This window comes from Spea bombifrons, chromosome 1 (assembly GCF_027358695.1).
Source record: "Spea bombifrons isolate aSpeBom1 chromosome 1, aSpeBom1.2.pri, whole genome shotgun sequence".
NCBI classification, from domain to species: Eukaryota; Metazoa; Chordata; class Amphibia; order Anura; family Pelobatidae; genus Spea; species Spea bombifrons.
Genome location: NC_071087.1, coordinates 130,059,605 through 130,081,778, shown reverse-complemented (window position 1 = coordinate 130,081,778; position 22,174 = coordinate 130,059,605). Strand labels below are relative to the sequence as shown.

Below are 22,174 nucleotides of genomic sequence, written 5' to 3'. Positions count from 1 at the left end.
CATTTGATCCATACACACAATGCAGAGTTTGCACAAGATACCCAGTTGATCTCTATGTGGTTTTCATTTGATCTATACACACAATGCTGGGTTTGCATGTGATATTCAGCTGAGCTCTGTTTCCAGGTGGTCTTTATTTGATCTACATCCGCAAAGCAGAATTTGCACGTGTTTTTCAGCTGATCCAAATAAAACATATTCATTAATTTAGAAAACTTTTTTCTTTGGCCCACAAAAATGTGTAAAATATACAAGGTGGCCCTTATACTGAAAAGTTTGGAGACCCCTGCTCCAAGAAGCACTGCACATGAAACTTGAGTATTGTTGCAAATACAGTTTTGTTGTGTTTGTGACAACGTGTGGCTTGCATAAAGACGTTTGACGCCATTTGCATCATAAATATTCACATGATTATGTTGTGCCCTACATCACGTGCCATGTTCTGATCTTCAGGAAGGTTTCAAATTGTTAGAATTAGCTTCTCAAAATAGCAGAGGATCATGGGAAAACATGATTAAGTGAAACACAGAAATGACAGGTGTCACATACTAAGATATTTGGTAGGGAAGAGCTTAGAGGTATTTATTTAGACAAACAATTGTACCAAGATTATAAATTTGGACACAAATGTGATTTATGATAATAGCTGTTTTTTTTAAATGGTTGAGAAACAATTTATACTCATCTAACATTCATTTACAAGCAATGCTTGAACTCTACCATGGATGACCCAATAGTTCTTGGTTCCTGCAATTAAACAATTTTATGTAATATGCCGCAACCCGACAGACTCACCTCATAGACAGCCACTAACTAGATCCCTATATTGTATGGGATCATATTGTACATAATTTACGTAAGATAAAAGGAGTTTGCCATTGAACTTAGCCTAGTCTAGTATTTATACCTAGAAACTTTTGGGTTTTACCCAGAGACTACAGAGAATCTCCTTGCTGAAGCGGCATTGTGGCAAGTCCTACTCCTTGCCCACTTTCCCTCCAATCACAGCCAGTTTTCCTCTGACCGCCAACTGACATCAGTGGGACCGCCCACTGTCTTCAGCGGGACTGCCTACCCGCTTCTCGAAAAGGGAGGCCCTGGGTAGCTGGAGCCTGGAGTAAGCTCATATGCATACTGTAGTCTGTTGAGTATGGTGCTGGACCAAAGTGATATCCAATTAAGTACTGGCCATTCCTAGATTTTACCTGGAAATTATTCTATCAAGCATTTAACCCACTTTTCAACACAGCGATTATAGTTTGAGACCTTACGGTAGGTAAAAAAGGCAAATCAGATGGACCAAATGCCTCTTATTTACTGTCAAATTTAATGAACTATTCCTTGATGGAAGATAAGCGTTTACATATATCTGCAAGGGGGACTTACACTTTTTTTAATTCTCGTTTCCTATTACCATCAGACTTCTGAATGAGCTCCAGATGTGCTCTTAGAGAATAAATAAAATATTATTTTCTTTCCCTATCCTGCAGAAAAGGATAAACTAAATTATGGAAACTACCACATTGTTATTGAACATGTTTTCATATAGAAACAATTTGTATCTAATTGTTATGCAGGTAGCGTGTTAAATTGCAATTCCAGCATCGTTACAACATTCTGTGTCAACATGTGTTGACATAAGTTAGATACTTAATTCAGCTGTAGAGGACTTTGCGTCAGAATAATTTGGGGCTCCATAATCTTACCTATATGGAAGGAGGCTGGGAATATACAGAGACTCAGATAACTTTGGCTAGCAGGAAGGAGCAAATTGTTGTGTGCCTCAAACTATCACTTCCCCCACTTTACAAATCAGTGATCATGGTATACAGATATATGAAATACTTCTTAAATCCATGTGCATACCTGGGAACTCTATGAGTTTTACTCACTATTGTTGGATGAAGCAGTGCATCCCCAGGACACTTTCTCATTTCTCCTAGCAGGGGATCGGTGTTTGGCCATGGCCAATTACCCTCATACTCACACGCACACATGCGCACACAAGACATCCTGCATGCAAACCCACTCCCCAGAAAAGGGAGAGCTCTGGGTGGCCCACTCCCCAGAAAAGGGAGAGCTCTGGGTGGCCCACCCTAGGAAGTTACAAGGTATGTTCATACGCTAAATGTACTTTACATATAAATATGACTGATATTTCTGCATTGTGTACACAACCATACATGTCAAGTTTTGTGTAGTACCTTAAAGTCTATATTAACTTATATGTCTAACTGTGTCAACCCCCCCCCCCCTTATGAAACAGGTCCTACAAATGTAAATCCATATCCTGAACCATATATGCATATAACATACAATTCAAGCTGGTAGGTTGCATTGAATACTTCATGGGTTGGTAAAGGATCTGCTCTCACAGATAAAGTAAGAACAAGCCTCCAAGTTTAGTCACCTTCATAATTTAGCATAACTAAATTCATTTAATACATCTATGCAAAGCTTGTGCTTTTTGTTTATTAAGAAGTGTCACTGTTCTGAAGATATTTCGTTTAAAAATAAGGGACTATTTTACCTCTGTAGAACTTTTACATAAATTTCCTTTCCTGATGTTATAAATCCTTCTCCTACGCCATCTTTACAGAGGCAGTCTGAAGCAATAAGCAAAGCTGGGCAGTAAGTTAAAAGGAGAGAAATAAATTAACAGTGGAATAATCATCCATATGTTTTGAACAGAAAGTTAAGATGGCTGGTCCCATGGTATGTATATAAGGTGGATTTCTAATACATATGGAAAGCTTATTTTAAGCTGTAAAAGCCATTATATGCTTTTATTTAGTGTACTGAACGGTAAACTGTAATACTTGGAAAGCACCATAATATAGCAATGGCAGGTTACTGTTATTCTGCCAAATGAACATACACAAGGCTTTTAAAGGAAAACATTCTAGTAAGGCCATTCATGAATAATATACGTTGCAATAAAAGCCAAAAGTGTGAAGGTACCGTTAAAATACGACAATGCATTTGAGCTTACAAAAACTAAACATTAAACCAGAGCACTTGAAAACGTATATGAGCTTTAACTTTCTGAATGCCATGTGGAATGGTATACCTGGTTTACTACACTCACCCCAGAATACTAATATTGCCAGATACCGAGAAAATTGCTCATAATAGATGGTGGTTAAATATGAGCTGGAACAGCAAGATTGCATCTTGCTTCTATTTTTGGGATACTGGAATTAAAAGTGACCACGCACACGCTATCACACGCTATTGTTTTAATATAACATTGAAAATATCTATACAATACGGCTTTCTTATATAGTTAGGGAGACTTTTTCAGCATATTCAGCTGGGAATTGATTCCCTAAGTGTTGCATGGTATCTATAAAAATCCCTCATACTGCATCGGTTAAGCCAATGGAATGACACTGGAATTAATCCCTTTTGGCCAGGCAGATGTCCTTGTTTAACCATTTGGGTGCAAGAATTGTTGCAATGTGTCTAAAAACGGTAAGCATATTTTAAGTTTAATGAAAGTAAATGTGTTAAACTAATATTAACCCTTTGAATGCACAAAAGGTGAAAGTTACATTATTATTCAATTAAATTCACTTCCAAAGCAGCTACTCAATAATTATTAAATGTAAACTACACTGCTAAGTTCTTGGAAAGCTGTATATCACACACAAAAGGCATATATTCAATCATCCTCTATCATTGATGTCTGGTTTGTGAATTGAATTGGTGATCACAACACTTAAGTGAGACTGTAGGAATGTGACACAGTGATCTTATGCACAAAAAAAGCATACTATGAATCCGTGGAGTATATCTCGACATGTGCTAAAATGTCTCCACAACTGAGAAGTGGTGTAGGATTTCACATTGAGGGAGTGCTACAAGGTGTGCAGAATGGATCACTGGATCATTAAGTACCAAGAAGTGTAGCACGGTTCCTCCAAAAAATGTAAAGTTTAAAAAATCTGTTGGAAGGGCCAAGCTTGTTGTTTTTGTACCACAATACACAGGTAAAATGAACAAAACACATTGGGCTTGATTCAGTGCCAGAGATAAATAGATTGAATAGCAATCCTCGCACAGATTGAAATGGAAGAAAACAGTGATACATTTTATCTTGTTAATGAATGTGGGACAATATATCTATTGTGATATTTTTATCTAATATTCATCCATTGCAGTCTGTCAGGATTGCTATTGATTTTCTTGCGATATATTTATCCCTAACATTGAAACCAGACAATTATTTTATATCATTTAACACGGATGGGTCTCTTATATAAAAAACATACTTACCTACTTCTGTACTGTTTTACAAAAAAATCACAATAACAGGACATTGGTATTGTTTTCTAGAGCAACACATGGGAAGGCAATTTGTGAACCAGATCAAGAAGAGAATTTTCAGTAAGTACCTACCCATGAAGGGCATACTGAGAACCCCATCTACGGTTCCTACTGGTAGCAGCAATATTGGCTCCGTCCCTTGGCTCCTGAGCTGCAACTCTGGACTCCGCATTGAAGACCTGTTGACCCTTGGCTCCTGGTACTGTCGTGAATCCCAGTACTATAGCCAAGGAGCCTAACAAAAATACAAGTCGTCTCTTTCCTCCATAAATTGGAGGTGGTTTTGGTATATGGACCATTGGTGGTCAGGAGAGAGGGATCTACTTCCAAAGAAGAATCTAAATATTCTGGGTTCCTTCAATGTGTTAATGTGCAAATCCAGCAGCCCGCCAACCCCTGGGTAAATCAAAAGCAGCACCCAAAGTTCTACTGGAGAAAAACAATTCCTAAGTGTGATGCCCCAGTGTGCATGTGTCCAGCTATTGAAATCAGATGGTGCTGTAGACTCGCAGCCTAAGTTCTTAGATAGACCAGTGCTTCGCAGAATTTTTTTCCTTGAATTGTGGTTACACAGCCAGCATCCAGAAAAAAAAGGATCAAGAATAAAGCGATCTCTGTGTTTCTATATCCAGATCTAGCCCCATACTCAGTCTGTGTAAGGAGAAGGATTAGGATGAGAGTGCTGTGGGCTGGGGGTTTAAGAGGCGGATGCCTGTCAGTGGGGAGCAAACCACAGAACCAGTCACACACGTGAAGGGCTGAAGGAGGAGGGTTAAATGGGATGTGAGAGGAGAAGGAAACAGAGGTGGGGGCCTCTTTCTTTAACTGCTTAGTGGCTTGAAGTCATATTCAGTGCTGGATTTAGTAACTCAGGTATTTAATATTATTCTCCTATGAAGTGCCTTGCACTCTCTTTGTCTCTCACTCTCCCTCCTTGCTGCTGTTTTTCGTTCTCTCTCTCCCTGTTTAATTCTTTCTGTATCTAGTTCATATTCTTGAATGTTTTGTTACCATAACATACATATGTTTCCAAAGTTTAAATTTTAATACAATTATATGAGAAATAAATTAAAGCTCATTGGGAATAAGTATGACAAATTGTATTGTATGTCATATTTTGTGTGATACACAGATTTCAATCATTTCTCAAGCAATTATGTGCAACACCGGCACTCACGTTACAGTTAACTCACTAACTCGGACATGTACTTCACTTGCTTGTAACACATACGCTTCATTTATTCATACACATTTGTTCGCTTCCATGCAGCATATACTCTGCAGTACACTCCTAACATGTCCCTAACAATGTGGTCCATCATAACACTCCAAGGTTGTTATACATCACTATATTCACTTTGCCAACTTTCAAAACTGGCTCGCAAAAAAACCTGCAGTCTTATGTGAAACAGATACATGCTCTTTACCTTTACAATCAAAACAGATTAATAATCACTTAAAGTGTCAACAAACATTATTGGCTTTTTCAAGAGAAACCAAAGGGTTTTTTTTGGTTTTAATGCTCCCTTATAGTATGTATGTGTGTGTGTGTGGTTAACCCTTTTACTTATGCTATAGTTGCCAATTCCTGAACTTGCGTTGTCAAACAACATCAATGTTCTTGGTAGAAGATATTGTTGTGGACACAGAGCCCTGATGTGGTTAAAAGGCTCAAGCATCACTCCCACAAGTCACTGGTCACAGTGGCTAAATGGTATATAATGTTGTTCAGGGAGGTCATAGAGGCTATGTAGTCTCTATACTTTTAGTTCCTTATATCCCATATGGCAGCCTGCATGCAGTGCCAAAAATTGTTCCTGACTCTGATAAAAATACTCCTCTGTTAATGTGGGGGGCCACAGATCTGTCAAAAACCCCTGGCAGAGGTTCATTAGTAGACGATGGTGTGTGGGGTAATAAACTAACTTGTCTAAGAGGCAAAGTGGAAACTTCATGAGAGGGTGGGGAAAGGAAATGTGTCCCAACATCAAGCTCCTCCCCAGATTTACCTACATTTTGCTGGTTATGTTAATCTTATGCTGCTGGAACTGATGGGGTGGAGGTTAGATACCTATTGTGGCTGGAGCGTGATAGAACAATCTAATGCCAGATGAGTGCTGGTGTTGTCAGGCCCCATCTTCACAGGGCCCTGTCCATACATTGAGGGAGGTGCAGATGCAGGTAGGTTGCCAAGGATGTGGCCATTGGTGAGGACTGTGATCCCTCCAGGGGTGATAAAGGTGGTCTCAAGCAGCAGCAGGGGTAGGGTGGTACAGGCCCAGCTAACTCGCTTCCTGTGATAGTGTAGTGGGAATAAACATACCGTATATGGGTATTCCAAACTAGGGTTATTAAATTGATCATTCATACATTTGCAGACATGTATTATTGCCCTAAACACTTAGCTAGACAGACAAGAGAGAGACTCAACAGAAATATTGAAATACCAGATCAGATCAGAGGAGATATGACAGGGAAAGGCATTAGAGGCATAGAAGAATGATTGAGATGTGTGCTACAGCTATTCTTAAGCATTACAACAGAAGCTATTTTCAGGTAACCAGTTGGGCTTATTGGTTATGAACTGACATCCAATTAGTCTTAGTGTGACTGGGTATTAAGCGTATAAACGTATAGTGTAATTAAGTAAAGTGGTATCATGGGTTAGAAAAGGCCCTATATGCTGTAGCTACCATGTGTGGCCCTTCTGCCTCCATCCCATTGCCAGCTCCCCCTTACCTGTAGTATCCCTGTTCCCTTGACATTTTCCCACATGGATCATCTCCGTGGTGTCTCTGTACCATGTTGGCATTTACTTTTTATCTTTAGCTTCTAAAAAACCACTGAGATACATGTACATTCTCTAGTTGTCTGATTGGCATCTGAACAGATCCTGATGTCAGGTCACATTTGAGTCATGTCTCTTTATTGGTCCTGCAACCAGTCTGGGAACAGATTATACTCTTAGAAACCCATTTTTGACCAAGCTGCATATTATTACACTCCCTTGTGGCCAAAGGGGGAATTGCCAGTGGCCCAAGTTCTTTGAATCAGGTCTTACCCCTCCCTTGAATTATTCCAAACTTTCCATGCTGTGAAAAATGAGTAATTAAAATGGTTAAAGCATCTTTTGTTTACTGCCTAATTACTTTTCTTAAATGTAATGACTAATGACGTAATCACATAATGACGTGAGGACTTGAACATTTGTTCTATAAAACCTAAAGAGCCCCAAAAAATTTAAGTAAAAATAAAAAGTAATACATTATAATGACAAAAGTCTGATAAGGTTGAAATGTAGTCTTCTCTGTAATAGTACCAATATTGTTTTACTTTCACAGGTATTACGTGCCAAGTTTATGTTTATGGTGGTATAATGTCCTTGTTTTATGAATTTAGTTTGAGAAGGTTACATGTAAGATGAACACTGAAGTACTGGTAAAAGTTATATTAATAATGTAGATTACTTCTAGGCCAAGGTAATTGCGGCTCTCACTTTCCATAACAGTTGGTTGCGTAGCTGATCCAATGATTTGCATGCTGTAGTAGTGTAAGCAGCTGATGGAAATAGGGCGTGCAGCCATGTGTATCCAGCAGGTGCCCATGCGCATGTGTTTTATGAAAGGGCCAGGGTCGATTATCAACCTCTGTTTTACCAAATTACTGCCACTGGAGGCAGCATAGGAAGCCCCCATAGCTTAATTCCAATAAAGTAAGGAAACAAAATATTATGGCTACAAATAAAGAGAAATATGGTAGGTAACCAGAGATTTGCTTAACCAGGTGTGCAAAGTTATTGGATGGCAATCCGATTTCTGAGAACAAAGGAGGTTTGTTGATTATGCATTCCTGTAAACACAGCTTTGTTCTTCAGGAGACTTGCCACCTAGCAACATCTGGTAGGAAACTAGCTCACACCTGCTGGAGACTCTCCTAAAACAGACCGAGTTGGCCTTGGTTGACCTTGAGAGTAATAGTGAAATGTACTGTATGGACAAAACAAGACTACATGATTCAGGTATGGAAATAGCAGGTTCTCAGACCGATTGTCCTTCAGACATAAATGCCACTATCTGAACTCTAGGTGAAGAGAAACATTTATCGTTCTCATTAAACTATGCATTATGAAAAGCAAACCACAGTGAGTTTCTTCAATCAAAAGAGTTGAGTTGGGCTTGCATATGGAATAGTTTATACATGTTCTACTTTCATCTCATCAATTTAACTGTTTGGTTTGTGCCAAAACATTTCACAATCCATTCATAAATTCAGATCTGCCTGTACTACATTTTTTTTCTATAGGGCTTCTATTTTCCCTGTCACCTTAGGATAATTTGGTGGATTTGCTATCTGTTCTTCAGAATTAATGGATAGTACATTCTAATATACACATTCAAGAGAAAAGTAATAAACCTAAATACAAAGTTTAAAAGGTTCTGCGTGTTCTATCTTATCTATCTATATATAAAAAACTGGAATATGCTTACATATGTTTTTTTTCCAGACTTTTTGAGATTTTCATAGTCATGTTTATGTATAATGATGGGCACAATATCAAAGTGTCTAAACAGTGTGGCTGTGGCTGTTGCAATAGTCACACTGCAGCATTGTCAGCTCTGCCCCATCATCTTGTTTGCTGGTATTTGTTTTAAGGATGTCTGTCCTTCAATTATGTTGCTTACAACTAGTAGTACACTTTTCATTTAATCTCTTTAATTTTAGATTTCCCACTTCGCCATTTGTGTTTCTGTTGATTTGTGAATGTCGATATTGTCCTCAAAAATGTTATGGGGGTGATTCCCAAATTAGCCACAGATTCCTGGATTCCTGACAAAAATGGTTTGTGGGGCATTCTTCAATTGTTAGTTATCATATCATTTGCAAACATTCTTTTACATTTTGTCTTTTAGTTTTACCACTACACTGAGAATACCTCTCACTTAAAATTGCAGAAGTGATTTATTTTGCGGAAAATTTCACATATGCTCTAATTCCACAGTAAAATTTACAGAATATACTTTGTGTAATTAATGTATTGTCCTGCGTTATAGTGCATTAACCCCTGCGATGCTACCTAGATAAGGTAGGCTAGATGGGGAAAGGAACCAGGGAGATTAGTAAACGAAGACAAAGACGAACACGAGGATTCTTCGTGTTGTGTGTCTTCGTATACATTTTGCCGCCGCCATGTTCGTATGTTCGGTATTTGGGCTGAACAACGAAAATGCACCCTTCGTGTTCGTTTTCATGTTTCATGCAGAAGTCTAGTGGCAACCTTGCTTCAACCAGCTTCTGTGTCACAGAGTTACCTTGATCTCAACCCATCTTGTATGCCACTTCCCATCCTCAGGATGTGCATGATTATTTCCCCTCATTGTGTGGTTGCTCCTCTAGTTTCTGATTATTGTTCATTGGTTCATCAAACCTTTTTTTAGGGTAAGGAAGAGGGATATAACTTAAAAAACTACACAAATTACAAAGTACAAGCTGTAGGTATCGTTAATAAATATGCTAAAATATGTCAAGCATTGAGAAACAATATGCCATAACCAAAAAAAAAAAAGAAAAGAAAATGATAATTGCACTCATAATATGCCTTTCATTACTTGTGTTTGTGCATTTTCATTTTCAAATTGGACTACTTAAACTTACTTCAAACTGAAATATGAATCCTGGAAGTGACTGTCACATTTCGGTATATTTGTAGAGCAGAGCATTTACAGTAAACAGTTTGTATTAAGTAACTGGAATAAACGTTTCCATTACATATTTGTTAGTCTGAGTTTATTTTATTTTGGGGTGGGGGTGTTACAAATAATCTCAAAAGATATTCAAAAGTATGCTAACTTTTATCAAGGCAAAGTAAGATATGGTTATTATACAACCCCCTCCCCCCATGCAAGCAGCATCTGAAAAAAATGCCCCTTTGGTCAAAATGTGTGTACATGTGTGTATTATGTTTTGTGTTGTGTTTCATAGTTAGCATTAACATCAAACAACACACACAAGAATTCAGTTCCATTTGCATTTACAGTTCTTGCTGTAAAGAAAACATAGGGAGGCTCCAACAAAAGCTAGAATACATGTGACGTGCATTTGATAATTATAGCATAAAAAATGTAGATAAGGTACTGTTACATGCTTTTTTATCCGTTTGAAATACATACATGGTAAAATATGTGTTAATGGTACATTTATTGTTTCAGATTTATCATAGATTATGGAAAGAATTTTATGTAAAATAAATCTTAGCAACGTGGAGGCAGAACACCAAGACAAGCTTGGAATGAAGCCCACGGGGGCCAGAATGGACTAGAGAGGGCCCTGATAGAGTGCTGAGCAAGGCTAGGCTAAGGCAGGACATGTGGAATTTAGGGGAGGAGTTTTGGTAGGAGGATATTTACATTTGGTCATCACAGAGGTAAGGAGCCAGTTTAACCTTACCTGGTGTTGTTTGTCCCTCCTTCCCTACTCTTATGTGGTTAAGTTTGTGGAGCGGTGTTGCTGCATTAGTCACAGTCATGAGCGGTAGCTTGCCAGGTATCCAATGGGTTAATGTGGTGGTATGATCACTGGTGGTCATAACTGGTGGGAGGTTCCTTGCAGGGAGTGGTGCTTGGAACCTCAAGTCTAGGTTGGGGCATCCGGGTATGTCCCCTCCCAAAAGTGGTGTGTGATATGGTACCTGGATAACTTGGCAAGCTAGGTTGGTTTTGGTGAAATCATAGTCTATATTTATTATTTCAGGTTTTATGGGACAATGACTGTTAATTAAAACGGCTGTGGCCTTTTTCAAGGTGTTTTATGTAATTGAGTAACTGAGCTGAGCCTGGCCCATTAGTCGAAGCTACATCTGTCAAAATATCACATTCTAATTAGGATGCTGTCATGGTACCCATCTATATAACATATTTACTCTAGAAATCTTTCATCTATAAAATAAAAAAATATGAATTTAATTAAATTTTAAGCAGGGGAATGCATTTTGTAATGAAATAGTTTTAGTATTTTGCAGTTCACTCCAGTTCTTAAAATACGTTTTTGTTAGTTTGTTAATGCGTATTAACATCTGTTTAAAAAATGCAAATTACATTTAGGAAAGTAGGGTTTTTTTTTTATAAAACAAAACTAGAACAAGCAGGTGACTTGACTGTTAAATTTTAAATCACATCCAAACAAGTCCGATGCGCATACCTGGGAACTTTTGGCCTCCGGCTACCCAGAGCCTTCTCTTGCGGGACTGCCCACTGACGTCAGGGGCGTTCCCGCTGACATCGTATGGAAACACCCATAAGTCAAGGGGAAACGGTCAGGGAGAGGGGCGTGTCCTGCGACATGGAGGAAGCGGTGCTTCACCCGAGAATCTCCGGGTCAAACCCGGAAAGTTCCCAGGTATGCCGATGCGGTACAAAATTTCAATTTAGTGTCTATGATTAAGTAGCTTAGGCGAATCTTGTAAAAAGCTGGTCTCCTTATGTTTTAACAATATTGTGAAGATTAATAAAGATTGAGATTTTGGTTGGTTTTGTATAAAAAATAAACAAAGCCACTGAAGATGATGTCATGTCTTTTGGAGAAAACAAGGTTAACAATGTTCATTCACATTTTTACAATTTTTTCTTAGATTATTTTTTAACCTAAAATAAAGCTTTATAACCCCCCCCCCAATTAGGGCTAACAAAAGGGCAGCTGTACAAAGAATGTTAATAATTTGAATAGATAGATGATCAAGCAGCTAAAAGATACATTTATTAAAAATTTCTCACTGCAGCTATCTTCTTTGCCTCTCTTATCCTAACGATCATAGAGAGGTAGAGTACATGCCGCCAATTGGAGCTAGAATTAGCCACAATCAGTGACAGTGACGAAGAGCATAGTATTACACCCTCAGCCTTAAGCAACAATTTTGAAGGGAAGTAATATTACGTTCTCTGTCCTTAACGGGCTAAACCCTACTTTATATGTATACTTTGGGGAGAAGTATGTTAGTTTCTTATTCTCAAGATCTGCATTATTATTTCTGAGGTATAGGTTAAATTAATGATTTTTTATATGTTCATGAGGCCATTGTAAAGGTGGGTGAGATAATGGGAAGAACAGGACATTGATTAGATAATCCTGGCTCTGAAATTAGGCTTCTCATACGAAAAGCTATTTTAGGTACTCGATTCTGGAGCCACTAAGTAACTGTATATGGAACATTATTAATGTGTAAAGTTTGTAGACATAAGACTTTACCAGCGCCCATAAGTCCCGTGGATGCAATCTGGGTGCTGGGGCAAGTCCCTTGAATGTAACTTGGCCACTGAGCAGGTCCTGTGGATGTATCTTTTGTGCTGAGCAATTCCCTTGGATGCAATAAGGGGGCTAGGGCTAGTCATATGTGTGCAACCAGGGGTCTGGGGCAAGTCCTATCAGTGTAATCTGAGTGCTGGGCAAGTCCTATTCATGCAATGTGGGTGCCAGGACTGGCCTTTGAGGTGTGTGACCTGTGATTTATGCCTGCTATGTGGGTCAATACAAACTAACGTGAATCTTTCACTTGATAACACTTTGGTAGTTTTCTATTTGTTTTTTATATTAACTTTGATTACACCAATAAAATGTGATGAAACAATGTCCACATTCTTAATTGTGCCTTCTAATGGGCCAACCTTTTATAGTTTTTTCTGCATTCATGGTGTAGCTGGTCATTTTATGTATTTAAATTGGGGCTTCATAATGTACTGGATAATTATTGGACACATGTTTTACCTACAACTGCTTTGTGTACAAATTAGGAAAGCAACAATGGCCCAGCAGCTATTATTCAAAAGTTATATTTTATAAACTGATATCTGATATTGGGAGTTATGCTGTACTATCATCAGCATTTTTTTGTTCTTACTGTTCTAGCTATTCAGTATAATGCTGTTTGGGGGCAAAGATGTCACTGATGACCTGTTTGGGACAAAAAAATTGCACTCGCAAGCTGTTGGGGGCAAAGATTGCACTGATAAACTGTTTGGGCACAAAGATGGCACTGGCAAGCTGGGGGACAAGATGGCACTGGTAAGTTTGGAGGACAAAATTGATACTGGTAAAATTTTTGGGTGCAAAGATGGCACTGGCAAGCTTTTTGGTGGCAAAGCTGGCACTGGGGGAAGTGAGTGACATGTTACATGGTGAAGTTGGGAAGCTCAAAGAGGTGGAGTGGTCGCCATAGAAAATTAGTGTGGTTAGAAAGGTTATGTTTTTAAGGGGAGGGATTACCAATATAGCCACACCCACTTGGGGGCCTAAATATGTTTGCACCCAGGCATCAATAGCCTTAGGCTTGGCCCTGTTCTTCCACTAAGCATGAGTTTAACCATGCTATAGAAAAAAGATTATATAGTAGACTATACCACCGGGAACTACAAGAGAGATAAGCGTTCATAAAATTTAAAAGAACATTTTTATAGGATAACTAAATCTATCACTCTATAGTGAATAACATATTTCCATTTCACTATCAATATATATCAATATACCCTTATGATTTCCGTGTTCTGAGAAGCAGCTGGGATATTTCATGTGTGTTATGAATGCTATTTACAAAACAAATATATTTACACAATGGAATCATTGTATTGAGTCTTGGCATTAAATGTAGTTTTAATTGCATTTAAAGTACACATTTTTCTTGTGAACCTACGCCAATATTATGTAGCGTAAACAACATTTTTATATTAGCAAAATGTGTGATTAGGAACATAGCCAGTATCACAAAATCGTGAAAATGTAATAAGTGTTAATACTGTAAATATGAAGAACCTGGTAAACAAAACATTACAGTGTCACAACAAAAGCAAGAAATCAGCACACACCTGGCAAATACTTATTTAAAAGTACCCACTGGAAGCATACAGTAAATATTGATTAATCATGGTAAGACCAAGCTGAAAATCTGCAACATTGATCAGCTAACAACACTATTTGAAACATTTCAATGTATTCATAGTACTTATGCATGCTGATTCCATGTGAAACGTCAAAGTATTCACTGCTCTTGCCAAGAAGTGTACCTAAAGGGGTTAAGTCTGCCCCGGAGGGTTATGGAGAAATGGTGTGCTGAGGAGCTGAGAATCACCCAGGACCTTCCCTGCATTCCCCCGCACTGATCACGCTGTGTTCACCAAGCAAGTCTCCATAGACGTGAATTGGGGATTGCAATGTACATGATCAGCCAGTAGGGATAGTAGATCGCATATCCTAGACAGGCCCTGCAGGGGATATCCTGTCCTTTGCTGACCTTCCGGTTGATGTCCAGGTAGGGAAAGTAATGGCCTGAATTAAGAATGACAGCAAGGCCAGCATGACAGAGTTGTCAATCACCTACAGCCTTCCATTCAAGGCTCAGCATGGGATGGGGGCTATGTCTATAGAATGGCATGCCCTGGCAGTGCCACTTCCTCTTTCACATTAACTGTTATCATGTCCCCACCCTCCCTCCCTATCAGGTATATCTAATATGTGGCAGGGGTACCTGACGGTCTGACGCTAGAGCTGGGGGTTGGTCGGCATGGGTATGGCCAACCCAGGTAGCAGTAGCTTTGGGAGCTAGCTGCACGGGCTCCCCATGGTTCATCCCTGGGAGAGTGAAGTCAGGCTACTGTGCATTACATTGACGCCAGTAGCTTTTGAGTATGGTTAAGCCTGTGCCAGAGCCTTGGGGCCCTCGATCCTAGATGGGCTAGGATTCGGTTATAGTCATGCTACCACTTTATGTTCTATGTAATGTTTGCATAGTTTATTTTATGATATTTATTCTTGGGCATGCTCAACATGTTTCAGTATTATCTGTCATTGGTTGCAGCATATCTAGCTGCTATGGTTATGTTGCAGTAATTTTCAAATAAAACATGCAACCTTTTCAGCCAATCTTTGGCGTCTGTGTATTTATTGGGATACAGGGGGGATGTATCATTTGTCATACCATTGTCATGCCATAACGCATTCCTTATGTAAAGGCTTACTGGTGCTCGCGATGCTGGTTTCTGCTGACAGAGAGCTGTCCAGGCTATCAAACAGGATGTCCACGTTGCTGCAATAAAGTCAGGACCTATCTGTACGTCCTTAAGGGCTTTATTGAATGTTTTTTTAGGATGTACGTATGGGTACGTCCATAGTAGACTGAAGTTGTTAATGGAGATTGATAATTTAGGTACTGGAGTTGAGATGGAGGAAGGTTTACGATAGATTGAGTTTTAGGTAACATTGTGACATGCAAGTAGAAATACCAGACAAGCAGTTATATAATGGACATGAGAGAAGGAGAGAGGTCTGGGAAAGACAGGTAGATCTGGGTATCATCAGCATACAGGTCATACTGGAACCCAAATTAGTTTACTTTTCCAAAAGATTATGTGAAAAGAAAGAAAAGCAGAGGGCCAAGGGCTGAGCCTTGAAGGATGCCAACAGAAAGTAAAAGAGGTGAATAAGTATTGCCAGAGAAAGTGAAATAGAAAGAATGATTTAAAAGATATAAAGAGAGAGAGTTGTGTCTCTTATACCTATAGAAGAAAGTGAGTCAAGAAAAAAGTGATGATCAACATTAAAACCAGCAGAGAAATCCAGGAGTATCATCAGAGAGCAGTGATCTTTGAGAGAGCAAGTAATTGGATACTTTTTAGGGTTGTTTCAGTAGAGTTAATGGGTCTAAAACCAGACTGAAGTGGTTCAAAGGGGAGTTAAAGGAAATGAAGTTGGTTAAGCAATTGTACACTCTCTAGCAACTTAAATGCCAAATGAAGGATGGGGATAGGGCTGTAGTTAGTAGGTAAAGAGGGATCTAATGAAGGATTTTTGGAATGAATGTGATTAGAGCCTGCTTAAAGGTTGTTGGTGCATTTCCAGAGCATAGGGAAAGGTTGACTAGCTGGGTAAGTGATGGACAAAGGGAGAGACTTAGCAAGGTGTAACAGAATAGGGTCAAGGGGACAGGTTGTTGCGTGCGAGGAAGAAAGAAGAGTATTGTAGTTCATGTAGCCATAACTATGAACATGATAAGGTGAAAACTTACATTTTATTAGGCATATTTTATTACGTTCCAAAAATCGTGTGCTACAAAACACATACATAAGTCTTTGCACTGCCAGGGGAATGTCATAACACAGGCTCAAGTCTCTCCTGTCAGCATGAGCCAGAATAATTGGCTCCATGTTAATGGATTAAGTCTAAAAACTTTCACTTATGGTTATAATCAAATGAGGATGAACCTCTGTTCGGGCATTCACTGTTGGCGGTGTCAGTGGTGACACCACTAGAAACAATGTTCAGAACCTCTGATGATCCCAAGTCTGATCACCGTTACCACAAGGCTGTAGGACCAAGGTATTACTACTGTCTACATTATGTTTCAAGTACTTTTTTACATGATGCACATTGTCCAACCTTCATGACAATCAAGCTGAGGTTCGGATAATGAGGATGAAAATGTGTCACTAGTTAATCTGGCACATGTTCTTATATTTAGCAATGCCATCTGGCCTGTAGTAGGGCATGAACCTGACATGCTTTCTACTACAGCTAGATATGTAATGTTGTTTACTTTTTATCCTGACAGGTCCCACCAACACGTGACCTCCATGTGATTGCCATGTGGTTCCAGGTGATCATGATGTGTAGCCTTTCCAGTGTACAGGGTACTCCAACTGAAATCTGACGTATACGGGAGTCAAGATTGTCCTGTACGTCAAATTCCTCTGTGTCATTAACTATAATGTGAAAGGGGCGTGTAGGAGGTCTTCATTGAGTATTATCCAGTACACATCGTTTGAGGAGCAAGACATGAAAAGTGGGATGGACACACCATGATGTAGGCAACTGAAGAGAAACTAACACAGGATTGACGGAGCTATGCAGCAGGGAGCTGATGAAGGCGACCCCTGACTTTGCCGAGTAAGGGCCAGTGGGGGGTGACCGATTTTATATTTCAGTACAAGTATGTCTACATTACTAAGAGATTCAAACTACTTTTTTCCTGTTGACCCCAAGAAGCTTCAAAGTTTAGCTGCTACACTCAAGTTGTTCCTGATATTGCCTCTTGTTTCAAGTGCACTGAGCTTTCAGATTATTCAGTTCTATAGGACCAGAAGATGCTTTGTTTGACTTCCTTCTTGATTTGTTATTACACCAAAAAATTTAAAATAGACTTCCTCAAGAAAAAATGTCTTCCACAAGAAAAGAAAATGGATATTTGCAGCAGCACAGAAAAGGTTATTTCACTAACACACAAGGGAAAGCTGTATTCCCAACCTAGCACTTCCAAGTAATTACAGTAGGAGGAAGATTACAGCTATTTCCCAAACCATTGATCATTATCTGGACAGAAAACAACCTTCTAAGATTAACAATAAAAAGGCAAATGCCCAGAGTGAGCAAAAGTTTAGCCTGGAGCAGTGTCCTCTCTACCAAGATGATGTGAACCAAATATCTGCTCTTTGGGTAAAATAGATCTAACAGGATGTCCTTAATGCCATATTTGGACTTATTTTGTCACTATTTGGGAGAGATATTTGGAAGATTAGAACCAACAAAGAAGCCTCGCTTCTTTTCTTTCATAGCTTCAAAGGGGTTATGCCTACCATGACAGTGGGTGAAATGCAAGTTTTCACACCGATAGTGTTGTCTTGGGAACTCCTTCCATTTTCTTCAGGATGATTTTCCAACCCCTACTGAACCAGCTGTCTAGCTGCATATGCGATTTAGCTCGTCTATTAGGTGATGCTACATTTATATATTTTTGCTAGGAGGGACAAAGGCGAGAAATCTTCTAAATTCACTTTAGTCCAATAGACTATTGCTTTTGCTTATAAGACTGTCAAGAAGACACCACCTGTTTAATCAAAGTGCATTCCATGAGAGCTACAGCAGCAACGTGGAGTTCAAGTAATGGATTTGTCTGTAATTACAGGTTTGACATCCATGCCAATTCCAAAGCAGCCTTTGGGAGATTCCTCAAGTCATATGTTGATCCTGCTGCTCGCATTCTTTTAGTGAGTGGATGCACAGTGCAGTGTAAATGTGACCCAACAGCTAGATTTTCCCCACTATTAATAAATATCTGTATCATTAAATTACCTTTTTTCTGATTTTACACACTGGAGAGTTTGGGGGAATGGTGTTTTCAACGGCTGTCCAATTAATCTGCAGGCACCTGTTCTTCCTGAGGGGAATAAGAATTTAACCATTTGAGTGATGGCGGTTGGACTAAAGAAAATGCATTTACAGTAGATAAAATTCATTCATTTAGGCTTTACGGAAACCTAGCACTTCCAACTTTTGTCTCATTGCTTTGGCTTTGAAAATCTACAGTAAATTTACATCTCTGTTATACTTAAAATCTTCACTTTGCAGACTTACTAGGGCCAACATCTATAAACCACTACTGCTCTTTTCTGCTAGAAAAAGACTTAAGCTACTTGGTATTTTTAAAGGCAGCTAGGGACAGGCTTAATCATTTCAATTCCAGTAGGTTCTGCAAATGGTAAAGTCCCTACAGACATAGCCCCATGAAAGAAATTGTATTTCTGTACCTCTCAGATTAGTCTATTTCAACAAAAATAGAATTTAACGGCGTGTTTCTAATTATCTTGTGGAAAACACATGGCTGTACAATGTGTTTTGGTATTGCATGCCCATATATCACAAGATAAACATATTGCAGCAAATCATTTTTGATTTTCCATTGAATGGAAGAATTATAACAATAACACATCACACTATATTAATATATCCAGTATGGATCGTCTAATATAAACACTGTAGAGGAAATAGCATATTTGAGAACAAAATAATCAGATATGTACGGTACTTTTTGTACTATGCATCTTGTAAAATGCGGCATTATAATTATTTAATTTGTAAATGAACATTTAAAAAGTAGTTATATTTTTTCTAGAGTTCCAAGGAATGGAATCCTTGTTGACTCAAAAGGGTATTCAACTCAAGAGGGAAACATTATCATTATTAGGTTAACATGGTGCGCTGGTTACCATTTTTGCATTGATCTTCACTCTATACCTGTATTTAGCATGGGTATGGAACCTAACCCTTTCTTATCCATTGTATTGCGTATTGTCACCTATATGGCTGCATCTACAGGCTACATTTATGTACAACCAGACAAGTTTTACTTTTACTATTGCTATGACCATACCTGGTAACTTTCTAAATAAGCTCACCCTGCGACTCTTGAAATATTAAACTTTAAAAGCTCATTATGAAGACTCTACACTGGATGGACAAATGTATTGGCACACCTGACCATTACACCAACGGGGACTTTTATGACATGACACTCTAAATACATAGACATTAATATGTAGTTAGCCCCCAAGTTGCAGCTTTTCACAAAATGTGAGTGTTTCTGTGGGAGTTTTTGCCCATTCATCAGTAGTGCATTTGTGAGGTTGGGCACTAATGTTGGATGAGGAGGCTTGGCTCGCAATCCCTGTTCCAGTTCATCCCAAAGGTGTTCAGTAGGGTTGAGGTCAGGGCTCTGTGCAGTCAGTCAAGTTCTTCCACACCAAACTCATCTAACCATCTTTATGGACCTTGTTTTGTGCACTGGACACAGTTATGCAGGAATTGAAAAGGGCCTTCCACGAGCTTTCCCACAAAGTTGGAAGCATAGAATTGTCCAAAATCTCTTGGTATTCTGAAGCATTAAGATTTCCCTACACAGGAAGTCAGGGGCCAAACTACTGAAAAACAGACCCATACCATTATCCCTCCTCCACCAAACTTTACAGTTGGCGCAACGCAGTCAGGCAGGTAGCATTCTCCTGGCATCTGCCAGACACAGACTTGCCCATTAGACTGTCAAAAGGAGAAGCGAGATTCGTCACTCTACAGAACATGTTTCCACTGCTCCGGAGTCCAGTGGTGGTTTGCTTTACATCAGTGCTCCTGAACCCTCTCCTCAAGGGACACCTACCAGGTCAGGATTTAGGTATTACTCAGATATGTCTAAGGTGTTTAATTAAAAAATCATTACAAATAATAAAAACAGCAAAAACACCTGAACCACCTTAGACCCACCTGAGTAATATCTGGACTGTTAGGGGTGCCTTGAGGAGAGGGTTGAGGAGCACTGCTTTACACCACTCGATCAGACGCCTGGCAATGAACTTGGTGATGTGAGGCTTGCATGCAGCTGCTCTGCCACGGAAACCCATTTAATGAAGCTGCTGCTGCACAGTTTTTATGATGATATTAACTCCAGTGGAAGTTTGGAACTCTTCCGCTATGGAATCAGCAGAGCATTGGCAACTTTTACGCACCATGCGGTCTGTGACTTTACATGATCTTCCACTTTGCGGCTGAATTGCTGCTGTTTCTAAACACTTCCACTTTCCAATAATACCACTTACAGCTGGCCGTGCAATACGTAGCAGGGATGAAATGTCATGAACTGACTTATTGCAAGGATGGCATCCTATCACAGTATCACGCTTCAACTCCCTCAGCTCTCCGGAATGACCCATTTTATTTCACAAATGTCTGTAAATGGACTGCATGGCTAGGTGCTTGATTTTACACACTTGTGGCGATGGGTCTGACTAAAACATTCACCAAATGGCTCTACTACTAGTCCTCATAGAAACCTTAAATTGATCTGCATTGAAGCTGGGAAATGAAACCATAACATACTGGGAGCAAAAGGAGTCTTTTAAATGACAAAAGTGTAGAATAGGAAGGAGTCAGCTCCAGACTGTGTGTCCCTAAAAAGTATAGGTTTTCCTAGGAAAAGTATAATCTGTATTCTGGCAAGAAAAATGTGCCCAAACCCACAGCACTCATAGCATTAAATCCTACCATGCGGGAGCAGCACAGCACAGTAACGAAGCAGAATGTCTATCTTTTCACTCTTGTTTCAAAAGATGAAGTCCAGTCCCAGGGGATGCTCTACCTCTCCTTGAATAAATTAAATGACAGTCAAATAACACTGTCTACAGGTGTTAGAAACAACACTTGGCATAGATATGAAAAAGATATGTTTTATACATTTTACATTAACATGGATTGAAAGGAAAGTCATGATCAAACATTTGGACTTTTTCAGGGATCAATGAGGCAAACTGTATCTGGATCCTTTCTGGACTCCGTTTCTGGGCATTCCATGCTGTTTGGTTTAAATGAATGTGTGTTAACTGCAGCATGATTGTGGGATCAGCGATACTATTAGTCCATTAGCCAGCATTTTCCCCTGGTTTGATCAAAGTGGAGGAAGACAATCCTTATGTTGATTTTAATAAAACAGGAAAAGAAGTTGCTTAACACTGGAAGGTCCTGTAAAAGCCTCCATTACAGGTGAGTGAGCTATAATCCTTCCTAGATTTCTCAGGGATGCAGATTCTGCCCACATAGCCTCTTGTATATTAGTCGCATATTATTCACAACATATGAAACAAATGTAGATCTAATATTTTGGCTGTTTAGCCATCTGAATCTGCACATAACAGGAAGAAATACCATGCTAATTCTATACAGATGTGCTATTGCATTCCTGTAAGTCTTGCAGCTAAAGAGGAAATGCTAATAATACCCCCTTAGAGTCTAGGGTAAAAAATATATTGTTTATGGTGCATGGGAACGTCAGAACATACAAAATGTGTTTTATTTCATGCAGCGAGATATGGCATGTTAGTGGAGACCTTACAAACTAATAATAATGACAGAAGAACAAGTCTCATTGTGAATTACAGTCATGTACAGTCCTCTCACTGAAACCCTATTAATTCTAAAGGTAACCTACATTTAAGTCAATTAGAAGAATGGTCGAGAATGTGACAGCTGCAGTTTAATGTAAAATAAGACG

At 39.1% G+C, this 22,174-nt stretch overlaps 1 protein-coding gene across 1 annotated transcript in view; it reads right to left on the bottom strand.

Annotated features, from left to right (window-relative positions):
• FBN2 (fibrillin 2) overlaps positions 1-5,038 on the bottom strand; it is a 108,090-nt gene extending 103,052 nt beyond the window's left edge. Inside the window, exon 1 of the mRNA XM_053473678.1 lies at positions 4,402-5,038. Within this exon, the coding sequence (XP_053329653.1) occupies positions 4,402-4,628 (227 nt within the window). The 5' untranslated portion in view covers positions 4,629-5,038. The remainder of the gene's footprint in view (positions 1-4,401) is intronic.
• Positions 5,039-22,174: the final 17,136 nt, after the last annotated feature.